The sequence below is a fragment of the Erinaceus europaeus genome, unplaced genomic scaffold (assembly GCF_950295315.1).
Source record: "Erinaceus europaeus unplaced genomic scaffold, mEriEur2.1 scaffold_362, whole genome shotgun sequence".
Classification (NCBI taxonomy): domain Eukaryota; kingdom Metazoa; phylum Chordata; class Mammalia; order Eulipotyphla; family Erinaceidae; genus Erinaceus; species Erinaceus europaeus.
In genome coordinates, this window is record NW_026648148.1 from 94,316 (window position 1) to 118,346 (window position 24,031).

Below are 24,031 nucleotides of genomic sequence, written 5' to 3' on the forward strand. Positions count from 1 at the left end.
AATCTATCAATGCAAACTGATTCTAAGATTCATGGTGATATTTTTTTGTTGTTTGTCTTTGAATTACCACCAGAATTATTGCTGGGGCTCAGTGTCAGCACTATGACTCCAATGCTGCTGATGGCTATTACTTTTCCATTGTTTCTCTTTCTGCTTTTCGACTTCCTTACATCAGGTGAGAGTAATTTCAGAGGATGTCAAAAATAGAGGGAGAGAGAAAGGAAGACACCTGCAGGCCTGCTCAGGTGGGGAATAGAGGCTGGTACCTGTTCCTTATGGTAATGCCTGCACTCAAATAGCATGCCACAGCCAGGCCTCCTAAAGATGACAAGTTAAATTTCAATATAGTTAACATCCAATTTGACTTACATTTCTTAACAACTCTTCTCTCATCTCTTTTAATGATGTTGTTTGACGTTCCATCTGTGGTATTGTAGCACTCACTTTTTGTTTGTCTTTCCATTGCCGTCTGTCCATGTTTTGTTTCAGCATTAAATTCTTGTATTGCATTGTTTCCATGTCTTGTTTCAGCATTAAATTCTCGTGTCGCATTGTTTCCATGTCCCATTTCAGCACTAAATTCTCATCTCGCATTGTTTCCATGTCTTGTTTCAGCATGAAATTCTCGTGTTTCATTTTTTCCATTTCTCTCTGTAGGGTAGCAATTTCATCCTGTAGCTTTTGGTTTGTATCCAGTATATTGCTTTCAGTTGCAGGACTTCCCGTATCCTAAGTAAAGCATAGAAGACTTTCAGCTAACAGGAAAATGACCGATTACAATTTTCTCTGCGACTATAAGCACTGCTTGTGCTATACACAGAAATGATTAATATTCTGCAATTAGAAATAGTTGGATTAATCTTTAAAGTTTAAAGCAGTATAAGTGTGCACCTGTTTGAAATTTTAGGACAGAGATGGTAACTCCATATTACACCTCAGTTCTTGCATGGGGTGAGCCCTGGCTTTGATTCTGAGCTGGTATATAAACAAGGAAGACAAATAAACAAGAAAATATAAAAGAGGGCATCACAAGTAGCTCATCAGTGCAACACTTCCTTTCCTTCCTACATGTGTCTGTGTGTGGGTGGGTGCATTTATATGTTCTACATATATAAGCATGAGAGTACATACAGTTGAAGACAGTGAATCTAAACAAATAAATCAATAGCCACAGGTACTTTCTTGATTCCTTCCTCTGTGGCTGAAAATTGCTCAGTTCTGAATGTTAGAGGAGTTGGGCATTAAACCTAGGAGAATCATAGATTCTATGTCTACACACATCAGTGAAGGTGAGAAAAAGATAATTTTCTCAAACATGTCATTAATCATTATTCTCTATATCTGCCTTGCTTATTCATAGTAATACAGAGACAACTCTAAAATGTTGCTGAGTGGAGAAAACATTAAATGGTGAAATGATGCACATTTCCAAATGTCTCAACAGTGACTAATACAAGAGTAGCACAGGAATAGCAGGATAAAACTTTTAACAAATAAGTATATTGGAGGCAGAGCCAAGATGGCAGACTGAGAAGCAGCTACTGGTCTGAGGTAAGGTAACAACTGCTGGAAACGGTAGGATTTTTTGCCTTCAGCAAGACAGTGAATTCGGGGTCCCAGCTGTGACATCAAGGGGGTGAATATAGCCCAGTTTGGGTTAGAATATAGAGGAAAAAAGAAAGGAACAGTTTTTTTTTAATTATTCCCAAAGTGCACCTGTGCCCCCCCCATAACCAGACCCTGGGTGCAGAAAGCTGCTCCTAGCAGGCTTCCCTGCTGAACTTCTTTCTTTACCAAGATTCCTGGCCCAACAGGGGTTCCATTCTAAGCCTATTCCTTTCTGAAACCCTTGGCTCCTTTTCTTTCTAAGTGGCCAACTGGATCTACAAAAGGGAAAGACAGCCCTGAGGTGCTTTTTTGTTGTTGTTTGTTTGTTTTACTTCCTTAACAATCAGCTGCCTCTGCTCAGGCAGCTTGAGGCAATCTGGGACAGGTTTTTTACCCTGCTCTATTTTATGATTAATATTATATAAAGGTGTATCTCTTTCCCCCCCTCCTTAAGGTTGACCAGAATTAACTCTTAGTGTATTTTCCATTGCTAGAGGACCGGACATCTTATCCATTGTAAGAGGAACCTGTTTCATTACTCTTCCCTCCACTACACAATCTCCCTTTCTCACTCCTTCTAGCTAATTAAAAAATAAAATAAAAAACAAATCAATTAATTAAACAACTTTCCTTTCACTGCTCTTTTATTACAGTTCTATTTCTTATCTTTTTTCTTTTCTCTCTCTTGTTTCTTTTTTTTTTTCTTCTGGTCTTCCTTTCTTCCTTTCTCCTTCTTCGGATTTCTGAATTCACTGATATTCATTTGTGAATTATTTTGGGGAAGAAATCTGATTCAGCGTGGACTCTCTATGTGTGTAGCTCTGCTCTACTTCCCTTACTCCTCTTGCTACCCCTAGAATATACAGCGGGTAGTAGATTTGCATAACTATCTATACTTGCTATCCATTTTTTTCTTTCTCTTCTTCACTTGGACTTGGTTGATATTTTTTCATGGACTGGAGACATTGTTTGGCTAACTGGTAGTGGTTAAACTGCTTCAATCCTTGCTTCAGTTGCTATTGTAATAGCTGAGGCTGGTGATTGCATTTGTCATAAGGGTATTTAGTATAGTGCTGCTTGTACTCAAAACACAAAAACTGAGGAACAACAGAACATAAAAATAAGAAACACATTAATCAAAAAAATGGGTAGATCAAGAGCAAATAAAACTGCTACTCCAACGAATGAAGACAAGAGCCCAGAAGAAACTACAAATCAGCTAGAAGTAACCATAGGTAAGAAAAGTATGCAAGCAATAATAAATTTATTAATCACAGAAATGAAAACAACTTTGGAGGAAAGGAATGGCAGTATTAAGGAAACAACAGTTGAGACCCTCAAGGAAAATACTGGTTATCCTAAGGCAATTAGAGAACTGAAAGCTGAAATAGCTGACTTGAGGAAAGAAGATGAGGGAAGGGAAAGCAGACTAACAGAAGCAGAAAACAGAGTTAGTCAGACAGAGGATGAGCAAGAGAAAACTAAGAAAGAGGCGAAAGAGCTCAAAAAGAGATTGAGAGACACTGAAAACAACAACAGAAACCTATGGGATCATCTCAAAAGAAGTAACATTCGTATAATTGGCCTGCCAGAGGAAGAAAGAGAGGAAGGGGAAGGAAACATTCTAGAGGAAATTATAGAAGAAACATTCCCAGACTTGAACAATACAAAGGACATTAAGATTCAAGAGACCCAGACCTGAAGACACCAAGACATCATAGTCACAATGAGAAAAAGTAAGGACAAAGAAAGGATCCTAAAGGCTGCAAGAGAAAAACAAAAAGTCACATACAGGGGAAAACCCATACGACTACCAGCAGACTTCTCCACTCAGACTCTAAAAGCCAGAAGAGTATGGCAAGAGTTCTGTCGAGCTCTGAATGAAAGAGGGTTTCAACCAAGTTTAATATATCCTGCTAGGCTTTCATTCAAACTAGATGGAGAGATCAAAACATTCTTAGACAAACAGCAGTTAAAGGAAGCAACCATCACCAAACCGGCCCTGAAAGAGGTTCTAAAAGACCTCTTATAAACAAGAACTTCACTATAATACTTGCCATATATCAGAGCAAATAAAAATTCGTTCAACAATGGCACTACAAAACATTAAATCCATAATATCAATAAATGTCAATGGCTTAAATTCACCCATCAAAAGGCACAGAATGGGAGGATGGATCAGAAAACATAGCCCAACCATATGCTGCTGGCAAGAATCCCATCTGACACAACAAGATAAACACAGACTTAAAGTGAAAGGATGGAAAACTATCATACAGGCTAATGGACCACAAAAAAATCTGGAACAGCCATTCTCATCTCTGACACAATTGATGTTAAATTAAATAAAGTACTAAAAGACGGGCAAGGTCATTCCATAATGATTAGAGGATCAATCAGCCAAGAAGATTTAACAATTATTAACATCTATGCAGCCAATGAGGGTCCATCTAAATACATCAAGCACCTACTGAAAGAACTTCAAAAATACATCCATAGTAATACAATAATAGTGGGAGTTTTTAACACCCCACTCTCACACTTAGACAGATCCACAAAGCAGAGACTCAACAAAGAAACAAGAGAATTAAATGAAGAGATGGTCAGACTAGACCTCCTGGACATCTTCAGAAGCCCTTCACCCCCAAAAATCTGGAATACACATTCTTCTCAAATCCACACAGCACATACCCAAGGATAGACCACAGGTTAGGCCACAAAGACAGCATAAATAAATTCAAGATCATCTCAGGGGGTTCACTTTCTAACAAAGTCCCAAAACCTAGATTTACACCAGTTTCTGTGAGAGAGCGCATATGTTCACACGTATCCATCAACTACTGCGAAATATATACCTGAAAGCAGAAGTACACTAGAGTTTGCAGTGAGTACCCCCCCTAACACTTCCTCTCCACTATTCCAAGCTTTGGGTCCATGATTGCTCAACAATTTGTTTGGCTTTGTATGTTAACTCTCTTTTCAGTCACCAGGTTCCAGATGTCATCAGGATGCCAGCCAGGCTTCCCTAGACTGAAGACCCCACCAATGTGTCCTGGAGCTCTGCTTCCCCAGAGACCCACCCTACTAGGGAAAGAGAGAGGCAGACTGGGAGTATGGACCGACCAGTCAACGCCATGTTCAGCGGGGAGGCAACTACAGAAGCCAGACCTTCTACCTTCTGCAACCCACAATGACCCTGGGTCCATGCTCCCAGAGGGATAGAGGATGGGAAAGCTATCAGGGGAGGGGGTGGGATATGGAGATTGGGTGGTGGGAATTGTGTGGAATTGTACCCCTCCTACCCTAAGGTTTTGTTCATTAATCCTTTCTTAAATAAAAAAAGAAGTGTTCAATGATTTTCATGAATGAATAAAATGATTGGAACTTCTTTTAGTTTATCATTACAGGTTTCTAACTAGTAAACTGCTCCTTAATTCTGAGTGAAAGCAGCAGAAGTAACAAATATTTCTGAAAGGCCATTCCTAAGCAGTGAACTTATTTCCTGCTCCTCTTCTGTCCCCAAAATTCCCGAACCATCCTGACTGCCAAAGAGAGAGGCTAGAATAAACACAAACATAGTCAGCCATATTTCAGTGCTGCTATAATTTGGTTCTTCTGTAACTACAGGTACTTTCTCTCTTGCTCTAGTTATACCTAATACAAGGCAATTGCACTTTGACTATCAACATAAATGGTTATTTTTTAAGTAGCATAGAAGTCATTTGTACTATACCATGTACTTTGTATCAAGCCATACTGTTCTGAGCCTGAAAGAAAAGAGGGAAAAGAATGATTTCAGGCTAATGTCATGTAATTATTACAAAGAATGAACTCTAAGTTTATCAGAATAAACTCTTGGCATTGTACATTTCAGATTCCTTGAGAATTATCAAAATAAAGGAATCAATATTATCATTCTCTGCTACACACGTTTGCCCAATGTAGCATCTGGATTCCATGTACATGGAAAGGTTGCTATACAATGTGCAAAACAGCAAAAAAATCTACAGTTGATATATATCTGACTCTATAAACATTCACCAATATGCAGACTGTGTTCCATTCAAAACTATATTGATGCTGACAAGACCAATGATTGACTTCTCAACATCTGTCACTGACCCTGCTTGGTACATTGAGCATACCACTTGCCCTTGAATTATTTTGACCCTGAAATATAGTCTGTGTAGTGCTCTTCATAACAGGCTGCTTCTCGTGCACAAATCTCCTGTTTGCCGTCATACACAGAACTACTCTTATGCCTTGATCAGGTGCAAAGTGCTCGACAAAGTCACACCTACTTGTGCCAAAGGCACTGTTCTTACCATTAGTATTTAAACACTTCATACCTCTGACTGTTGTGCAGATGTCACCTCAGGCTAGTGCCAGTTCACGCAAGAGTTGGGACATTCTCGGAGTACCTTTCCCAACCAATCTTGTCCAGGCTGGTCACTCCCGGTTTTTGTCCTATAAAGCCCTTCTTCTTCTGCCCCTCACTCACTTCCCAGCCTTTCACTTGGGTGATTAGACACAGGGAAGGTTGCTGCATGAGGCATCCAAAATGGCTAACTCCATGTGGCCTGAACCACTGCACTCTCACCCAACTTTGAGGTGCCAGCAGAATAAACAATTGTGTTCCCTCTCTGCTCTGGATCTCCTCTCTCTCTCCTCGGCGTCACAGCATGACATATTACTAAAACTGTAAAATCTTTGTATAATACCATAATGGACATGCATATAATATCTGTGGTTATATGTGGATGTTCCACTTTAAGAATGCATAGCCACTGCTATAAATCTTCCCATGAATGGATCATGAGCTTACTAGGATCTCATCTATTCCTTATTGAATAAGGTCACTCCCCTCAGATTGACAAGTGCTCAGAATAAAATTCAGAGCCCCAATCATGAAAGTCCTGTTTCTACCACTGACCCAACTCCATAGCCCACTACTATCTTTATAAAATAATGCATTTAAACCTACATGATTCTTTTTTTATGTTTATTGATTCCCTTTTGTTAACCCTGTTTTATGGTTGTAGTTATTATTGTTGTTGTTGTCATTGATTTTATTATGATGGATACAACAGACAGAAATAGAGGATGGGAAGAGGGTGGAGAGAAAGATAGACACCTGCAGACCTGCTTTACCACTTGGGAAACGACTCCCCTGAGTTGGGGGCTCAAACCGGGATCCTTAAACAGGTCCTTACACGTTGTGTCACCTGTGCTTAACCTGGTGCACTTAACCCGCTGTCATATACCCTGACTCCCCAATTTGATTCTTATAGAGCAATTGCAGACACATCAAGTTTAATAAGTATGGCTTTCCCTAATGAATTATTCCTAAAAGCACAACAATTCACATACCCATATAACAACCTCTTTTTTCTTAAGTCAAGATATATTGTAGGGAGTCGGGCTGTAGTGCAGCGCGTTAAGCGCAGGTGGCTCAAAGCACAAGGACTGGCATAAGGATCCCGGTTCGAACCCCGGCTCCCCACCTGCAGGGGAGTCGCTTCACGGGCGGTGAAGCAGGTCTGCAGGTGTCTATCTTTCTCTCCTCGTCTCTGTCTTCCCCTCCTCTCTCCATTTCTCTCTGTCCTATCCAACAACGACAACAACAATAATAACTACAACAATAAAACAACAAGGGCAACAAAAGGGAATAAATAAAATAAATATTAAAAATAAATAAATAAATAAATAAAGATATATTGTTACACCTGTTAGAATGTATCTGCCACAATGTGTATGACCCAGGATTCAAGACTCAGGTCAGTCACTGCCGGGGCTAAGCTCATGAGTCGTGAAGTAGTGGTGCAGGTCTTTCCCTATTTCCCCAATGCAACTAACATTTATTTATTTATTTATTACTAGATAGAGATCGGGAGAAATTGAGAGGGGGAGATAAAGAGGAAATGAGACATAGAGACACCTGCAGCTCTGCTCCACCACTCATGAAGCTTTCCTCCTGCAGGTTGACATCAGCGGCTTGAACCTGGGTCCTTGTGCACTGTAGTGTATGTGCTTAACAAGGTGCGCCACCACCTGGCCCCCTGTAAGTCATTTTTATATGAAATAAATGTTTTAAAATATGTAAAGAAAAATTAAAAAGCTTTTAAAATTTTTTTTTATTTATCTTATTTTTGAGAGAGATGAAAAGAAAGAGACAGAGAGAAACCCCAGAGCACTGCTCAGCTCTGGGTTATGATGATACAGGGGTTTGAACCTGGGACTAAGGATCCTCAGGCAGGAGAGTCTGTTTGCATAAGCATTATGCTATCTCCACTCCCGACTACCCAAATAATAACCTTTGAAGCCACATTCATTCCAAGATATTAATTCCTTTAATGCCTTTCTGAATATATATGATTTTCTAAAGGATTAATTCTTCCTTATTGTAATTACATGTCAGTGCAATCTTTAAGTAATTAACTATCATTTGCTAGTGTAAAACTAGATCATCACACATGCATATTTTTATTGCTCCCAACCTCACTTTCATTCTTTTTATTTCAGGCAGAGATAAATAAGGGCCCAGGGACCTCAGTGAATGAGACCTTTTAGTGTAGTTGCACTCCCCTGTGGTGTAAGGACTTCAATACTGGCTGTACAATTAGTGAGCTGTGCCTTACCCACTGAACGAACCCTCAGCCCTAAAAGAAGCATTTACTGTAATGACTTCATATCTGTCTCATCTATTTTCATGTTAAACAAGCAACAGCTTTGTCTGGTATAGTTCAGATTTCTCTATACTAGTCATTGAAACTGAATGGCATTTTCAGTAACAACAGTTTTATTTTTATTTATTTATTTTTTGCTTTAATAAAGCAATAAAGAATTTGAAGATTTTACCTCCTTGGAGTGTGGCCTATCTCCGTTTGAAGTTCATCAAGGGTTAGTGTAGCACCCTTTTCAAACACTGGTGTAACTACAGATATTTCTGATGCCAATCTCTTCTCTCCTTTTCCTTTCATCTCCTTCATTACAGATTGGTAACTACAACATAAAATATGAAGAAGATCAATGTTTCATAATAATACAACTGGTAAAGAAACACACTTACCCCTAACTATGTCCATTTCCAAAACCATGTACCGAGAACTGTCGGGCAGCCCCCCTGCTCTGCTCCATGTCTGATATTATGGTCTACTAACATAATCATTGTTTTGATGAGAGCCACCCTGCCTACAGTGTATTAATTCATCCCACCAGATAAAACCTTCACAACAGTAGCTTTGGAAGGTTCGTGCTCTTTCCTTTTCTCCATCCCCTTTCCTAGCCTTTTCCTATTCCAACTTGAAACTTCTGTTTCAAAAGATATAAAGGTGTTGTCTCTGATCAATAAAGACGCATTGCAATCTCGCTCTGCCATGAGTTCCTGGTACCTATCCTGTGTCACTGAGTAAGCAGCAGCCCAGGCTGGCTCCTGTCGAGTTCTCTCCAACCCAGAGAGCACATGCCCAGGAAGAAACACCTTCACACTAACCTGGCAGAGAAATAGCACCCTCTCTGTTCCAGCCCTTCCCTACATTCCCTAGGGATAGATCAATTATACAGTGATATATTGCTCTCCACTTACCTATCACACTTTGCAGCTCTGCTCTGCTGCATGCGGTCACGTAATCCATTGTTGAAACCTGAAACATCCATTTTGCTTTGTGGAACTGCCATTCTACTACTTAAGTGCAATATTTCCTCGTTCCCCTTCATCAAAGTTCAATATAAGGAACAATGTTTATTATTTTATTCACTAAAGATGCTGTCACTTAAACTGCTTTATCATTAGAATTATTTTTATCATTTGAATGAATAAAATTATTTGAACTTATCACTACAGATCCCTAGTTGTTTTATAAATTGCTTTCTGAATTAATGAACATTCCTGAGAGGTCAGCCACGATTTGTGAACTGATGTACATCCATCCACTGTGCACTCCCCAACATTTTCAATCCCCACTGACTGGGAAAGTAATAGACAGACAGATGCAAACACCATCAGCCAGATTTAAGTGGTGTGATGTTGTGGTGCTTCAGTAACTAAGCACTGAACTCTTCTTGGCTGGATTACTTTTCTTCTGCTTTTCAGATGGCTTTGGGTGTTAGCAAATCAAATGTTCAGTTCTGTTGACAAAGACATGAAGCAGTATTTGCCACAATAGAAGCCACAGGTCATTATGGTGCTTCTTATCAACTGAGAGAACAGCATTCAAAGAATGAGTCTTGCCCCACCAATCTACATATTCAATAACCATACAAGAGTACATCCAGATGACAGAAAGCTAATTATAGCCTGAACCAACTCCAGCTAGTGACCTCTTAGTAACACTAGTAACAGAAAGGTCAATGCTAAGAACACCTCATATTATTCACACTTCTAGGAGCGCAATGCGGAATGATTTTATGAATTAAACTAGCCAGGTAATTTGAAAGTGTTACCATGTTAGTGCAACTTGATGCTACACGTGGTAGAATGGATTCATATAGCATCCATTTTTATAGAATGATATCTCAGCATGCTGTTAGTCTAGAGCTCAGTTTTCTAGAGTTCAGTGCACTTTAACTCAGCATTTTCCTTGAGATTTCAAGGTGGAATTGCTCTGATTTTATTTTCAGTGTATTTTATTATTATTTTGTGACAGGCTTATTGATGCGTTCAGTACCATTACTGTGAATTCACTGAACCCAGTCACCATCTTACTTCTTATCCTCCTCCTCTACCTTCTCCCGTCCTCCTATTGCTGCTTCTTCCTCCTCCTCCCACTCCTTCTTACTTCTTCTCCTTTCTCTCCCTTCCTTTTTTCCTTTTTTTTTTTTAAAACAGATATATTAAAGAGAAACTGAGAATGAGGGAGAGAGAGAGAGACAGAAAGATTGATAGACTGTTAGGAACTCTGCTCCTGTGCTAAATAGAAATATATTCAGGCTCCAGGTCAGATCAATGGGGTAAAACAGTTAATTTTATTTATATACTTTCAAGATTGGTAGCTACTCTCTGCTCTAATCCAGCATTCTAGCCCTATTCTCAACTCTGACATTATCTTCCCAAACAATATTCTTAGTCTACCCCTATGTTAGCTTTCACACTCAAGCAAAAATTACTAAAGTCATGTGGCCCCCTGGAACATACCTAAAACAGTCTTCCTATTCAGTGAAGGAAAGAAAAAGAAGAGAGATACCTGCAGTAGTGCTCCACCACACATGAAGAGGATGCTTTCCCCATACGGTTGGGGATACGGACCAGGGACGTGAACCCGGGTCATTCTATCTGCTATCTTGTGTCCACTACTGGGTGTGCCCTTAGTCCCCCACCTTCAATACTTGATTTGTGTCTCTGGCTTTAGGAAAGATGTACAGTTCTCCACAAGGGCCCCCAGAGATGAATCTCTGAATTCTCCTGGAGGGCAGCAGAGGTATGAGTCAGAGGGAGGGCTGGGGTCTCCAGGAACTGGGGTATGGCCTTCCTAGTGAGTCTGTTGCTATGGAGGCTGAGCTCCAATCAGATATCTGCTTTCCCAATCTCTGTGGGATGACAGGTCAAAGTGGAGATTAACAGAGATTGTGCCCTGCCTATGTCCTCTCAATACTCCTTCCACACAGTGAATGAGAACACAAATGGCAGTGGTGTTAGCATTGACCCACTCCCAATACTCTGGGCAAAACAACACACCTTTGAGGACTGCTGATTTCTTCTAAAAACTGAAATTACCCTCTGGAAAAATGCCATTCCAATGCCCTTTTTGGTGGCTTGATCCTCATAAGCATGCTTCTTCTTCATCCTCTTCTCACCTTCACATTCCTATAAAAACACACAGATTACATTAGAAAAGTTTGTAAATTGTGACTTGAAGCATTTGATATCCATACTTTTGTGACTACATGCAGATACTGCTAGGAAATGATAGGCCAGAATCTTACAAAGAAAGGGAGTCTCACAAAGAATGCCAGAAATCAACCTGATGCAGACCTAGAATAAAAACCATAATGTGGAGGCTAGTCATCCCATTATTGTAGAAGTATTGTAGGAAGAGTCAAAAATCACATTATTAAGCTCCTGGTAGCAAGTGAAAATGTAGACAAGACATTAGTTAGAAAAGCATATGGCACAGTGTAGAAGGACTCCTAAGGGATGCTCATAAAACTTCAGCCTCATAAAAGGAAGAAAATATAATCTGAGACACTCTACTGTTACAACTAAGGGGCCCAGAAAAAAATGGAACTAATGGAACAAAGTCAGTGGACAGGGTATATAGTGGATATTGAGGCAGAATTTAATGGGATGGAAACAAAAAGACAATGCAAAAGATTGGTGTACCCAAGAACTTCTTAAAAAAGGAAAACAAAAGTGAGAAATCCTTACTCAGTCTAATGAAGATAAAAGAAAAAAAATCATGTTAATTAATAGACTTATAAATAGACTGGAAACCAGATCTTACATCTCACAAGAAGCTAGTATAATGAAATATGCTCTTGGGGACCTGGCAGGGTTCAGAGCACATAATAAGAAGCACAAGGACCGGCACAAGGGTCCTGGTCCGAGCACCTGGCTCTCCACCTGCGGGGGGGGGGGGTCACTTCACAAGCGGTTAAGCAGGCTTGCAGGTGCCTAGCTTTCTCTCCCCCTCTCTGTCTTCCCTTCTCCTCTCATCCTCTCTCTGTCCTATGCAAAACAAAAATATTGGAAAAAAAAAAAAGCACTGGAGCAGTGGATTCATAGTGCAGGCACCAAGCCCCAATAATAACCATGGAGGCAAAGAAAAGAAAAAAAGAAATACACTCCTATATATCCCTCTCTCCACTGTTTTGGTCATCAGACCTTTATCAACTCTTCACGAACTAAGAGCACCAACTCCACCTGGAAAGAAAATAAAGAACAGACAAAGATAGTGGCAGGATAGTGTGATGCTTCAGAAGATGATTCTTTAGTCACTATCAGACCACCCCATCAGCTGGGGCCCTCCCTCCCTACTCAGGGAGTCCTGAAATTCCCAAACTGGCATGATGGGCCTAGACCTCGAATAAATCCCTCTCTCAATTGTTACCGGTCATTTCTCTCAGGAACAACATAATAGAACCCTTTGTGGGTCCCCATAGGACATTGTCCTCAACTTGGATCTACAATGCTAGAGAATGTCCCATCCTCCAAAGGGAGGATGGACAAAATATACTATGCTACACCTCAGGAAGATGAGTCGATATTGGGGCAGCTTGGAATGTTTCTACTCATGACGACAGAATGTGAGCTCAGATCTACAGGGATGCAGAGGTCACATAGGCTCCTAAGCCCATCAAATCAATGGGGTTTACAGTCAACAATATTTATAACACTTTCCCACATTAGGGAGCTACTCTCTTCCCTGATCCAGATTTCTGGTCCTTTACCAGCCATGGCATCATCTCCCCAGACAATAACTTGGAACCATTTGCATATCAGATTTCAAGCTCAGGGAACAACAAAAACAAGAACAAACAAACAAAAAAAATAGTATAGCCGCAGGCCCTTTGGAATAGAAGTAAAACATGCCTAAGAACTACTTACAAAATGGAGCTACCTACAAAATGGAGGGAACCCTCCCCACCCCCGACTCTTCGAATGAACTATTCCAGCCTTTAGGTCCATGATTGGTCAACAATTTGTTTGGCTTTGTATGTTACCTCTCTTTTCAACCACCAGATTCCATATGTTAGCATGATGCCCACCAGACTTTCCTGGACAGACAACCCCACCAATGTTTCCTGGAGCTCTGCTTCCCCAGAGCCCTTCCCCACTAGGGAAAGAGAGAGAGAGTCTGGGAGTATGGATTCACCGTGTTCTGTAGGAAAGCAATCACAGAAGTCAGACCATCAGCATCCCACAATGACCTTGGGTCCATACCCCCATAGGGTTAAAGAATAGCAAAGCTATCAGAGGAGGGGGTGGGATACAGAGTTCTAGTGGTGGGAATTGTGTGAAGTTTTACCCTTCTTATCCTATGGTTTAGTCAGTGTTTCCTTTTTTTTTTTTTTTATTTAAGAAAGGATTAATTAACAAAACCACAGGGTAGGAGAGGTACAACCCCACACAATTCCCACCACCCAATCTCCATATCCCACCCCCTCTCCTGATAGCTTTCCCACTCTCTATCCCTCTGGGAGCATGGACCCAGGGTCATTGTGGGTTGTAGAAGGTGGAAGGTCTGGCTTCTCTAATTGCTTCCCCGCTGAACATGGGCGTTGACTGGTCGGTCCATACTCCCAGTCTGCCTCTCTCTTTCCCTAGTAGGGTGGGTCTCTGGGGAAGCAGAGCTCCAGGACACATTGCTAGGGTGTTCAGTCCATGGAAGCCTGGCTGGCATCCTGATGACATCTGGAACCCGGTGACTGAAAAGAGAGTTAACATACAAAGCCAAACAAATTGTTGAGCAATTCAATGTTTCCTATTTTATAAAATAAAAATTTTTTAAAAATGGCGTTTACCATATAGACCCAGCAGAATATATAAAGCACCGCTAGTTTAAGAATCAGAAAAAGGATTAATGCCTCCTACGTTTCCCATTAAACAACCATACAGCTGTAATTAATAGATGACAGCTAATTCTGCTTTAGCCCCACTGTCAGCTGATAATAGGAACTCTGATGAGGCTGTCTGAGCAGAAAGCAAATGATTAGTCAAATCCTCCTGAGGTGGCATTGCTAGCATTAATTGAAGCCCAAAAGGATGGCAGCAACAACTGATAAAAAAAAATATCATTTCAAATAAAGAAATCTAGAGGATGGGAGAGGTGGAATGACATATTCAAATTACTAAAAATTAAATGTTGTCAGTCAAAACACTACTCTCTTCCATCCTTCCATATCAGGGAGAAATGAAGGTCATTTGCCTTTATCTTGACCTCCAACTATTCTTCCCTGGTAAGTACTATTAAAAGGAGGTGTACATGGCAAAATCAGGGTGTGTGGGGGAAGAAACAAAGAAATTCAGAATAGACCAGGATACATCAGCAACAGGAGGCACAAAGAGATAGGAAATGTGAAGACAAGATATGGACAGAATGATGCAATCAAATGCTGGTGAATTAAAATCCACTTGACATATAACCAAGGTCACTGCTGAAGAAAACTACTCCATGGTTTTGTTCACAAGTCAGATACAGTGAACTGAAATGTATGCAATTTCAATAATAAAAAAGTGACATTGTGAGAACTACAGTAATTCTGGCAGGAGTGGTGGGTGAGTTAAAGAAATTTAGTGAGGTGGCAGTGTAGGAATATGCTCCTGCAATTATGATCTGTGAACCATTATAAAGAGGCTTAAAAGAAGAGAATGGGAAAGGAAAGGAAAGGAGAGGAGAGGAGAGGAGAGGAGAGGAGAGGAGAGGAGAGGAGAGGAGAGGAGAGGAAGGAAAGGAAAGAAAAGAAAAGAAAAGAAAAAAAAGAAAAGGAACTGGCTGTGTGTAAAGACCCAGGTTCAGGCCTTTGCAATTCTTAACAGAGTTGACATTTATGAAAAAAGGGATGACAACTAAGGACACATTTAATATTTCACTGTATCTAACCAATGCACATTGTAATTAATTCAATATATTAACACCGGGCATTGGCACACTTGCATAAGTGCACATAGTACTAACCTCAAGGGCCCATAAAATACCTGGATTCAAAACCCTGAAACCTTCCAGCAGGGGAGAAGCTACACAAGCCTGGAAGCAGGTTTCCAGACCTTTCCTTCTACCTCCGTGTCTCCTGCCCCTCTCAATTTCTCCCTGTCCTACTCAATAAAATGGAAAAAAATGGCTGACAGAAGCTGTGGACCCCAACTGCCTGCAACCAGCACCAGCAATAACAATGAAGACAATAGTAATAAAGAAATTACTAAATAAGAAAACACGTATACATTTTAAGAAATATGTTTAAGTTATTTTTACTATACCTTGTCATTTTTTCTAAATGATTTCTTAAGAGACCTGGAAAGGATAAATAGACATTTCAGACAAATATAACATTCTTATGGCAAAACATACAACTACTTTGGCAAAAACTCTGCATTTAAAAATAATTGGTTAAAAAGAATTGAAAAATTCAACGACAAGATAAACATTAAGTAATAAAAATAAAATTCATAGTATTAATTAAAATATTGCATGTAACACATGTGATAGGCAAAAGAAAAGAAATGCATGTTAATCCATGATTGGATACACAGAGTAGTTTGGTAGTCATTGTGATTGAGAATCTATTACTGTGTTGCAACAAAATCAATAAAATACCTAGGAGTAAAGCTGACCAAAGAAGTGAAAGACTTGTATACTGAAAACTATGAGTCAGTCTTTAAGGAAATAGAAACTGATACCAAGAAATGGAAAGACACCCCATGCTCATGGATCAGAAGAATCAGTATTATCAAAATGAATATTCTCCCCAGAGCCAGATACAAATGTAATGCGATACCCATCAAAGTTCCACCAAGCTTCTTGAAGAAAATAGAACAAAAACTACAATCATTTATCTGGAACCAGAAAACACCTAGAGTTGCCAAAATCATCTTGAGGAAAAGAAACAGAAACGGAGGTATCACACTCCCAGATCTCAAACTATATTATAAGGCCATCATCACCAAAACAGCCTGGTACTGGAACAAAAATAGGTACACAGACCAGTGGAACAGAATTGAAAGCCCAGACATAAATCTCCACACCTATGGACATCTAATCTTTGATAAGGGGGCCCAAAGTATTACATGGAAGAAAGAGACTCTCTTCGATAAATGGCACTGGGAAAACTGGGTTGTAACATGTAGAAGAATGTAACTGAACCACCTTATCTCACCAGAAACAAAAATGAACTCCAAATGGATCAAAGACCTGGATGTCAGGCCAGAAACTGTCAAGTACTTGGAGGAAAACATTGGTAAAACACTTTCCCACTTAAACCTCAAGGACATCTTTGATGAAACAAACCCAATTGCAAGAAAGACTAAAGCAGAAATAAACCAATGGGACTACAACAAATTGAAAAGCTTCTGCAGAGCCAAAGAAACTATCACACAAACAAAGAGACCCCTCTCAGAATGGGAGAAGATCTTCGCATGTCAAACATCAGAAAGAGACTAATCACCAAAGTATACAAAGAACTCATCAAACTTAGCACCAAAAAAGCACATGACCCCATCCAAAAATGGGCAGAGGATATGAAAAAGACATTCACTTCAGAGGAGATCCAAAAGGCTAACAAACATAAGAAAAACTGCTCCAGGTCGCTGATTGTCAGGGAAATGCAAATAAAAACATTGAGATACCACGTTATCCCTGTGAGAATGGCATACATCAAAAAGGACAGCAGCAACAAATGTTGGAGAGGCTGTGGGGACTGAGGAACCCTTCTGCACTGCTGGTGGGAATGTAAATTGGTCCAGCCTCTCTGGAGAGCAGTCTAGAGAACTCTCACAAGACTAGACATAGACCTTCCATATGACCCAGTAATTCCTCTCCTGGGGATATACCCAAGGATTCCATAATGCCCAACCAGAAAGATATGTCTACATCTATGTTCATAGCAGCACAATTCATAATAGCTAAAACCTGGAAGCAACCCAGGTGCCCAACAATGGATGAGTGGCTGAGAAAGCTGTGGTACATATACACAATGGAATACTATGCAGTTATTAAGAACAATGAGTCCACCTTATCTAACCCATCTTGGACAGAGCTAGCAGGAATTATGTTAAGTCAGCTAAGCCAGAAAGATAAAGATGAGTATGGAATGTTGCCAGTAATCAACAGAAGTTGAGAAAGAAGAACAGAAAGGGACACTAAAAGCAGGATATGATTAAATTGAGAGCAGGGCACCAAAGTAAAAACCCTGTGGTGAAAGGGAGGGTGGCCATTGGCCTTCCTGGCATGACAGGGGGTGGGGATGTGGGGTGGGGTGTGGGGAGGCTGGGGATGGGACACAGTCTTTTGGTGGAGGGAATGGTGTTTATGTACATTCCTAATAAAGTGTAAACATATAAACCACTAATTAATATGAGAGGGGAAAATTGATCATATGTCTAGAACTTCTTAAAACACAGACTGAATGTTTTTAATACATAGGCTGAGTCTTTGATATGTAGACTCTCTCAAAAGCCTATACAAGGAGAACAGAAGCAACCAGTGGCACCACTATATACTAAATGCTGGGTATTAACAGCAAACTCTAACAAAGGGACTTTTCAAAGTTAACCCAATGACCAAATAATGTGATGATAACAATAACTATCCATTGTTTTCTTGAACCCTAAGACAACAGGACCCTCACATTTCCACTATAGAGCCTGTATTTTCCCCCAGTCCTGGTACCATAGGGTGGGGCCCACTTACCTGCATGCTGCTCTCAATTCAAATCAAAGAATACTGGATCCGCCAATCACAACCTAGTCAAGGCAAGGAGTGCCACTACAACATGCTTCACTTCAGACTGTGACCAGAGACTTCAGGTGTGTAATGACAACCCTTCAGCTTTATCACTCGAGTGAGACCTTTTCTTTCATTGTATCCTCTAATTCCATTCCAGGTAGTCCACTCCCCAGTAAAGTCCCCAAACCTAGATATAGTCCAGGTCCCCTGAGATAGAGCATAGATTCACACATGCGCATAAACTAGGGGAAAAATATATACCTGAAAGCAGAAGTATACAAGAGCATGCAGGCAATACCCTCCAACACCTCAGCTGCACTATTCCAGTCTTTAGGTCCATGATAGTTCAACAATTTGTTTGGCTTTGTATGTTAACTCTCTTTTCAGCCACCTGGTTCCAGATGCCAGCAAGATGCTGACCAGACTTCCCTGGACAGATGACCCCATCAATGTGTACTGGAGCGTCCCTTTCCCAGAGCCCCACCCTAGAGAGAGGCAGACTGGCAGTATGGATCAACCAGTCAACGCCCATGTTCATTGGGGAAGCAATTACAGAAGCCAGACCTTCTACCCTCTGCAAACCAAAATGACCCTGGATCCATACTCTCAGAGAGATAGAGAGTGGGAAGGCTATCAGGGGAGGGGATGGGATATGGAGATGGGATATGGAGATGGGTTACGGGAATTGTGCAGAACTGTACCCTTCTTATTCTATGCTTTTGTTAATGTCTCCTTTCTGAAATAATAAAAAATAAACTTAAAGAATCTATTACTGGAACAACAATTAAGAAAGCATCCAGTATTTACATTAGGAAACTATTTTCAACATATTTGATAATGTTAGACTATGGGAACTTGCATACAACCACATGCATTACTATAGGTATCTACACATCTTTAATACATTTTAAACTTGTAATGATCTTCAGAGCTTGTTATAACTATGTAGATTATTAAGTAGAAATTAACTGAAGTAAATTAGCTTGAAAAACTTGTTGTTACATTGTCTTTTAGGCTTTGCAGGTGGTGGATACCAGAGGGAAGAAGACTTAATAATTTTGGTGGCAGGTGCAGTGAACACACACATACATACACACACACACACACACACACACACACACACACACACACACACCTCTGCATGCATGAAACTACGTTCAGGAAACCTTATAAGTTTTTAAATTGATATTGATGACAACAGGAACACTTAAAAAATAAAATACTCTCTTTGGAAATGACATCCTGATCATGACTGCTAAAGGTGGGCCTTACTTTATCCTCCTATAAGATCAATTTCAAAGAAACATTTATCCAGTTAGAACAACTCATTAAGAGAGATGGAAACCAAGGCTTACAAAGCTGAAGGAGGCCTACACACTAGTCAGAAAGACTGACAATGACCATAAACAGAAAGTGGCATTACACTATAGTAGGCAGCACACATGGCATACATACAAGCCCTTGAAAGTTCACCCTCCACTGCTCAAGGTCTCCAACATGTGTACCCTACCACTTAATGCACACATAATGGAATGTATTAAATGTTCTTCAGGGCTGGAGAGGTGTGTGTGTGTGTGTGTGTGTGTGTGTGTGTGTGTGTGTGTGTGTGTGTATGTGTGTGTGTGTAACAAAACTCATATTTTCTTTCAGGACTGAGTCACAAAAGTGACACTTGAGGTTAACTAAATAAATGCTGGAATGAAATGAAATTTTGAGACGTGTTCCTTAAATTATGTCGATATGGAGAAACTCTGCCCTTTGTGAATGGGAGGAGTGTGCAGACAGCAATCATGAGGAGATAAGAAACTGTACCTAAAGTACAAGTGGGTTATCAATGCAGACATGAAGAGATATATACTGTGTATATATGTAACATGGAGCACTTCATTAATCTGCATGTTATGCTTGGGCAGGAGCCAGCATAATCCTGTCTGTACTGTTCCAGGGTACTTGTATGTGCTGCAAAAGCAAGCAATCTACTTACAGTTTTTAATAAGATTCCTTTAAAAAATATTTTATGTATTTATTTATTATTGGATAGAGAGAGAACTTGAGCAAGGAAGGTGGAGATACAGAGGGAGAGACACAGAAAGACGCCTGCAAGCCTGCTTCACAATTTGTTAAGAATAAGCTGACATTTTAAATAAGCTATTTGTCTAACATTTTCAAAAAGCCATACTGTTTATGTATTTGCATTTTCTGATTATCAGGTATAGTTGACAACTATTACTAAAAGTAGTAATAGTCACACTAGCAGAAGCCAGAGTTGAGTAGTGCCCTGGGGGAGGGGGCGAGAACAAAAAAAATATGAAAAGAATCAAGAGATAAAAGAAAACAAAGGTAATAAAAAAGAAAAGAAAAAACAGGAAAACAAAATCATGCAAGATGAAACCTGGACTGAACGTGATACATTGCATCAAAGCTAATAAAGCAGGGCATGGAAGAGAAGAGATGGAACAGAGCCTTGAGCTTCAGGTGTGTGAAGGTGGAACACAGACATATGTATGGGAAAATGTGTCCTTCAGATAATATTCACAGGGAGATGAGAGCCTACATTTATATTAACAACTCCACTAAAACCCATCAATGGCAAAGTGCACAGCTGTTATAAATAATGATGTTATCTCCCTTACCTCATCTTAGATAGAACAGGAAGGCCAATAACATACCTTTTAAAAGGTTGAAAAAGAATAGAGCTGTTCTTAACAACACTAACAGAAACTCATCTTCTTAAAGCAATTCGACAACTATTCTGACATCTTTTTTTTTTAAACTTTTTTTTTCCTAAATTTTTATTTCCAAAGAGGAAACACAGACATCTTTTCTATACACTTACTTATCAAAGCCCTTATGTTCCACTGTAACGACTTACTTTTTCTTAGCATGCGCATGCTTGGTAGATGGCAATACCCGATTCTTAAAAGCAGAGTGATGATATTTGCCTTTATATTTTTCTACTCTACTCTTTGTTGTCAATTTTTCATCTTCACCCTTTAATGGAAGTGTGACATAAAACATTATATTAATTCTTTAAAATATAGTTTTATCTGTCAATTTTAATCATTTGACTTGTTATCTATGATCACGATTTTCATAACTTTAAACTTTCATTATTTATTTATTTGCTCCCTCTAGATCACTGGCTTTTTTTCTTTTTTTAAAATATGTATTTATTTATTTTCCCCTTTGTTGCCCTTGTTTTTCTTTATTGCTGTAGTTACTATTGTTTTCATCTTTGTTAGACAGGACAGAGAGAAATGGAGAGAGGAGGGGAAGACAGAGAGTGGAAGAGAAAGACAGACACCTGCAGACCTGCTTCACCACCTGTAAAGCAACTCCCCTGCAGGTGGGGAGCCAGGGGCTTGAACTCGGATCCTTAAGCTGGCCTTTGAGCTTTGAGCCATGTGCACTTAACCTGCTGAGCTACCGCCGGAACCCCCTTTCTTTCTTCTTTTTATACCCCATTACTCCTGGGCAAATGCAGCAGGTCTACTAAACAAACATCTGTGAAAAGTCCTTCCTACATGTCAACAGATTAACTATCAACTGTTCACTGCTTAACAGTGTCACCCCCATTTTAATGGAAAGAAGATAAATAATAAACAAAGAACAATCAGTCAGATGTAGGTGGGGTGCTGCTTCAGGCATGCAAAGGGAGCTTCCTTCTACATTTAGCTAGTCTAGTCTCCCCTAACTTGTACAATTCTTTCTTTTCATTTGAATATTGGAGTTTTAAGAAAAAAGTCATATTTTTACCATACAGAACCAGCAAGGGTTCCATAAAAGTCTGTAGCTTAGCAATGAAAAATGAGTAGATTGAGTGATTCTCCCTAAGCTTCACATTCCATAGCTATACTGCTGTAGAAACAGAGGACACAAAGATTATTATTTGTTTTAGCCCCATTCTATTCTTTTAATAAGATCTCTTGACTAGGATATCTGATCAGAAAGGCCTAATTTGTCAAATGCCCCAAAGTTGGCATTACTAGCATTCATGGGACACCATATGATGGTAGCATTGTACTGGTTAGAGGAAAAAGAAGATATGGACAAGAAGACATTATGGCAGAATGCTGTGGGAAGTAAGACATTTGTGTACAAATATAGGGCTATGAGGTTTTCTTCAGAATTAATTCTCATCACAGACTCAAGAGCAATGGAGGAGTGGAAGGACGTATTCAAATCATTAACAGATACCACGACCAGTCACCAAAGCTCTATCTGCCAAATTACCCTTCAATTGGAGGCGGAATAAAGATCTTTTGCCTCCATAAACTCTTGCCTGTCAAGAATTATTGAAAAGAACAGCATGTGATAGCAGCAGCATGTTGGGAACATGTGTGAGCCTGATAGGGAGACACCCTGAAAGCAGCAGAAACAACAACAACAACAAATAAAAAAGAGAGGAAGAAAGAAAAAGAAGTAAATGAATTCAGAGTAGATGGGAACACAACAGCAGAAATAGGAAAGCACAAAGAGACAGGAACTGGGAGCACAAGATGGACAGAATGGTACAATCAAAGGCTGGTGAATTAGGTTAATGGGTGACTGTGAATGAAGTCAAAGACAACTCTACCCTATGGTTTTGTTCACAAGTAAGATATATAGAGAGAATTTAAACTTAAGAAACTTAAATAAAGGGGGGAAAGGACCTTGTGAGAACTACAGTAGTAGTGCTAGGAGTGGTGGGTGAGTAAAATAAATTTGGTGAGCTGGCAGTGTAGGACTATGCTCCTGGAGCTATGACTTTCTGAACCATTATCAAATGGCTGATGAAGAAAAGAAGTGAAAAGAGAAGAAAAGAAAAGAGAAGAAAAGTAAAGAAAAGAAGAGGAAATGGCCATGTTTAAAGACCAAGTTTCAAGCCTTGGCAATTCTTCACAGAGCTTACATTTATGCCAAAAGGAATTACAACTAAGGGCACATTTAATATTTCACTGTATCTAAACTAATGTACTTTGTAATTAATACAAAATGTTAATACCCGCCAGTGGCAAATCCACAAAAGTGCACACAGTAATAAGTGCAAGGACCCTTAAAGATCTGGATTCAAAGCCCTAACCCTCCTGGAGGATGGAAGCTTCACAAGTGGGGAAGCAGGTCTCCAGGTGTCTGTCTTTCCTTCTCCCTCAGTCTCTCCTGCCCCTGTCAATTTCTCTATGACCTATTGAATAAAATGGGAAAAAACATGGAAAGCAGCACCAGCAGTAACCGTAGAGACAATAACAAATATATATATATATATTTATTTATACAAACATATACATTTTAAGAAATGCATTTAAGTTATTTTCACTATACCTTGTGATTTTCCTTTGATGAGTTCTTTAGGCACCTGGAAAGGATAAATGGTCATTCCAAGTAAATATAAAATCCTTATGGAAAATCATGCTATTATTTTGACAGACACTCTGCATTTGTAACCAATTTGCTATAAGGAAATTGTATGTGGAAAACACAATGACAAGATAAACTTTAAGTGATGAAAATACATTTTGCTGTACTAACAAAAACACTGTATTTAACTGTTGAGATAGGCAAAAGGAGAGGAAATGTATGTTACTTCGTAAGTTGATACAACAGTTTGTCATTTTGATTAAGAATCTTTACTGTGACAGTTCAGTGGTAGCGCAGCGGGTCAAGAGCACATGGAGCAAAGGCAAGGACCAGCAGAAGGTCCTGGTTCGAGCTTCCCCTCCTCCCGGCACTTCTATCTGTACTACAACAGCGACATCAACAACAACGATAATAACTACATCAACAAAACAACAAGGGCAACAAAAGGGAAAAATAATACAAATATATTACTACAACAAGGGCAACAAAAGGAAATAAATACATATAAAAAATAAAATTAAAAAGGAAATATCTATTACTGGATGGAAAAATAGGAATGCAACCAGTATTTACGTTAGGGTACAATGCTTTTAAAATTCTAAAAAATATTTTTTTTATTTATTCCTGTGCTTGCTCTTGTTGTTTTATTGTTGTAGTTGTTATTGATGTCATTGTTGTTATATAGGACAGGGAGGGGAAGACAGAAGGGG

The 24,031-nt window shown here is 39.6% G+C and overlaps 1 protein-coding gene across 1 annotated transcript; it reads right to left on the bottom strand.

The window, feature by feature from the left end:
- Nucleotides 1-4: 4 nt before the first annotated feature.
- Nucleotides 5-23,321, bottom strand: LOC132536637 (uncharacterized). Its single transcript, XM_060184774.1, has 8 exons — nucleotides 23,286-23,321; nucleotides 20,857-20,975; nucleotides 15,521-15,554; nucleotides 11,282-11,410; nucleotides 9,194-9,318; nucleotides 8,467-8,610; nucleotides 5,342-5,375; nucleotides 5-729 (listed from the first exon to the last, which is right to left on the bottom strand). The coding sequence occupies exons 4-8, from the start codon at nucleotides 11,387-11,389 to the stop codon at nucleotides 349-351; spliced, it is 792 nt and encodes a 263-aa protein (XP_060040757.1). The 5' UTR covers nucleotides 11,390-11,410; nucleotides 15,521-15,554; nucleotides 20,857-20,975; nucleotides 23,286-23,321; the 3' UTR covers nucleotides 5-348.
- Nucleotides 23,322-24,031: the final 710 nt, after the last annotated feature.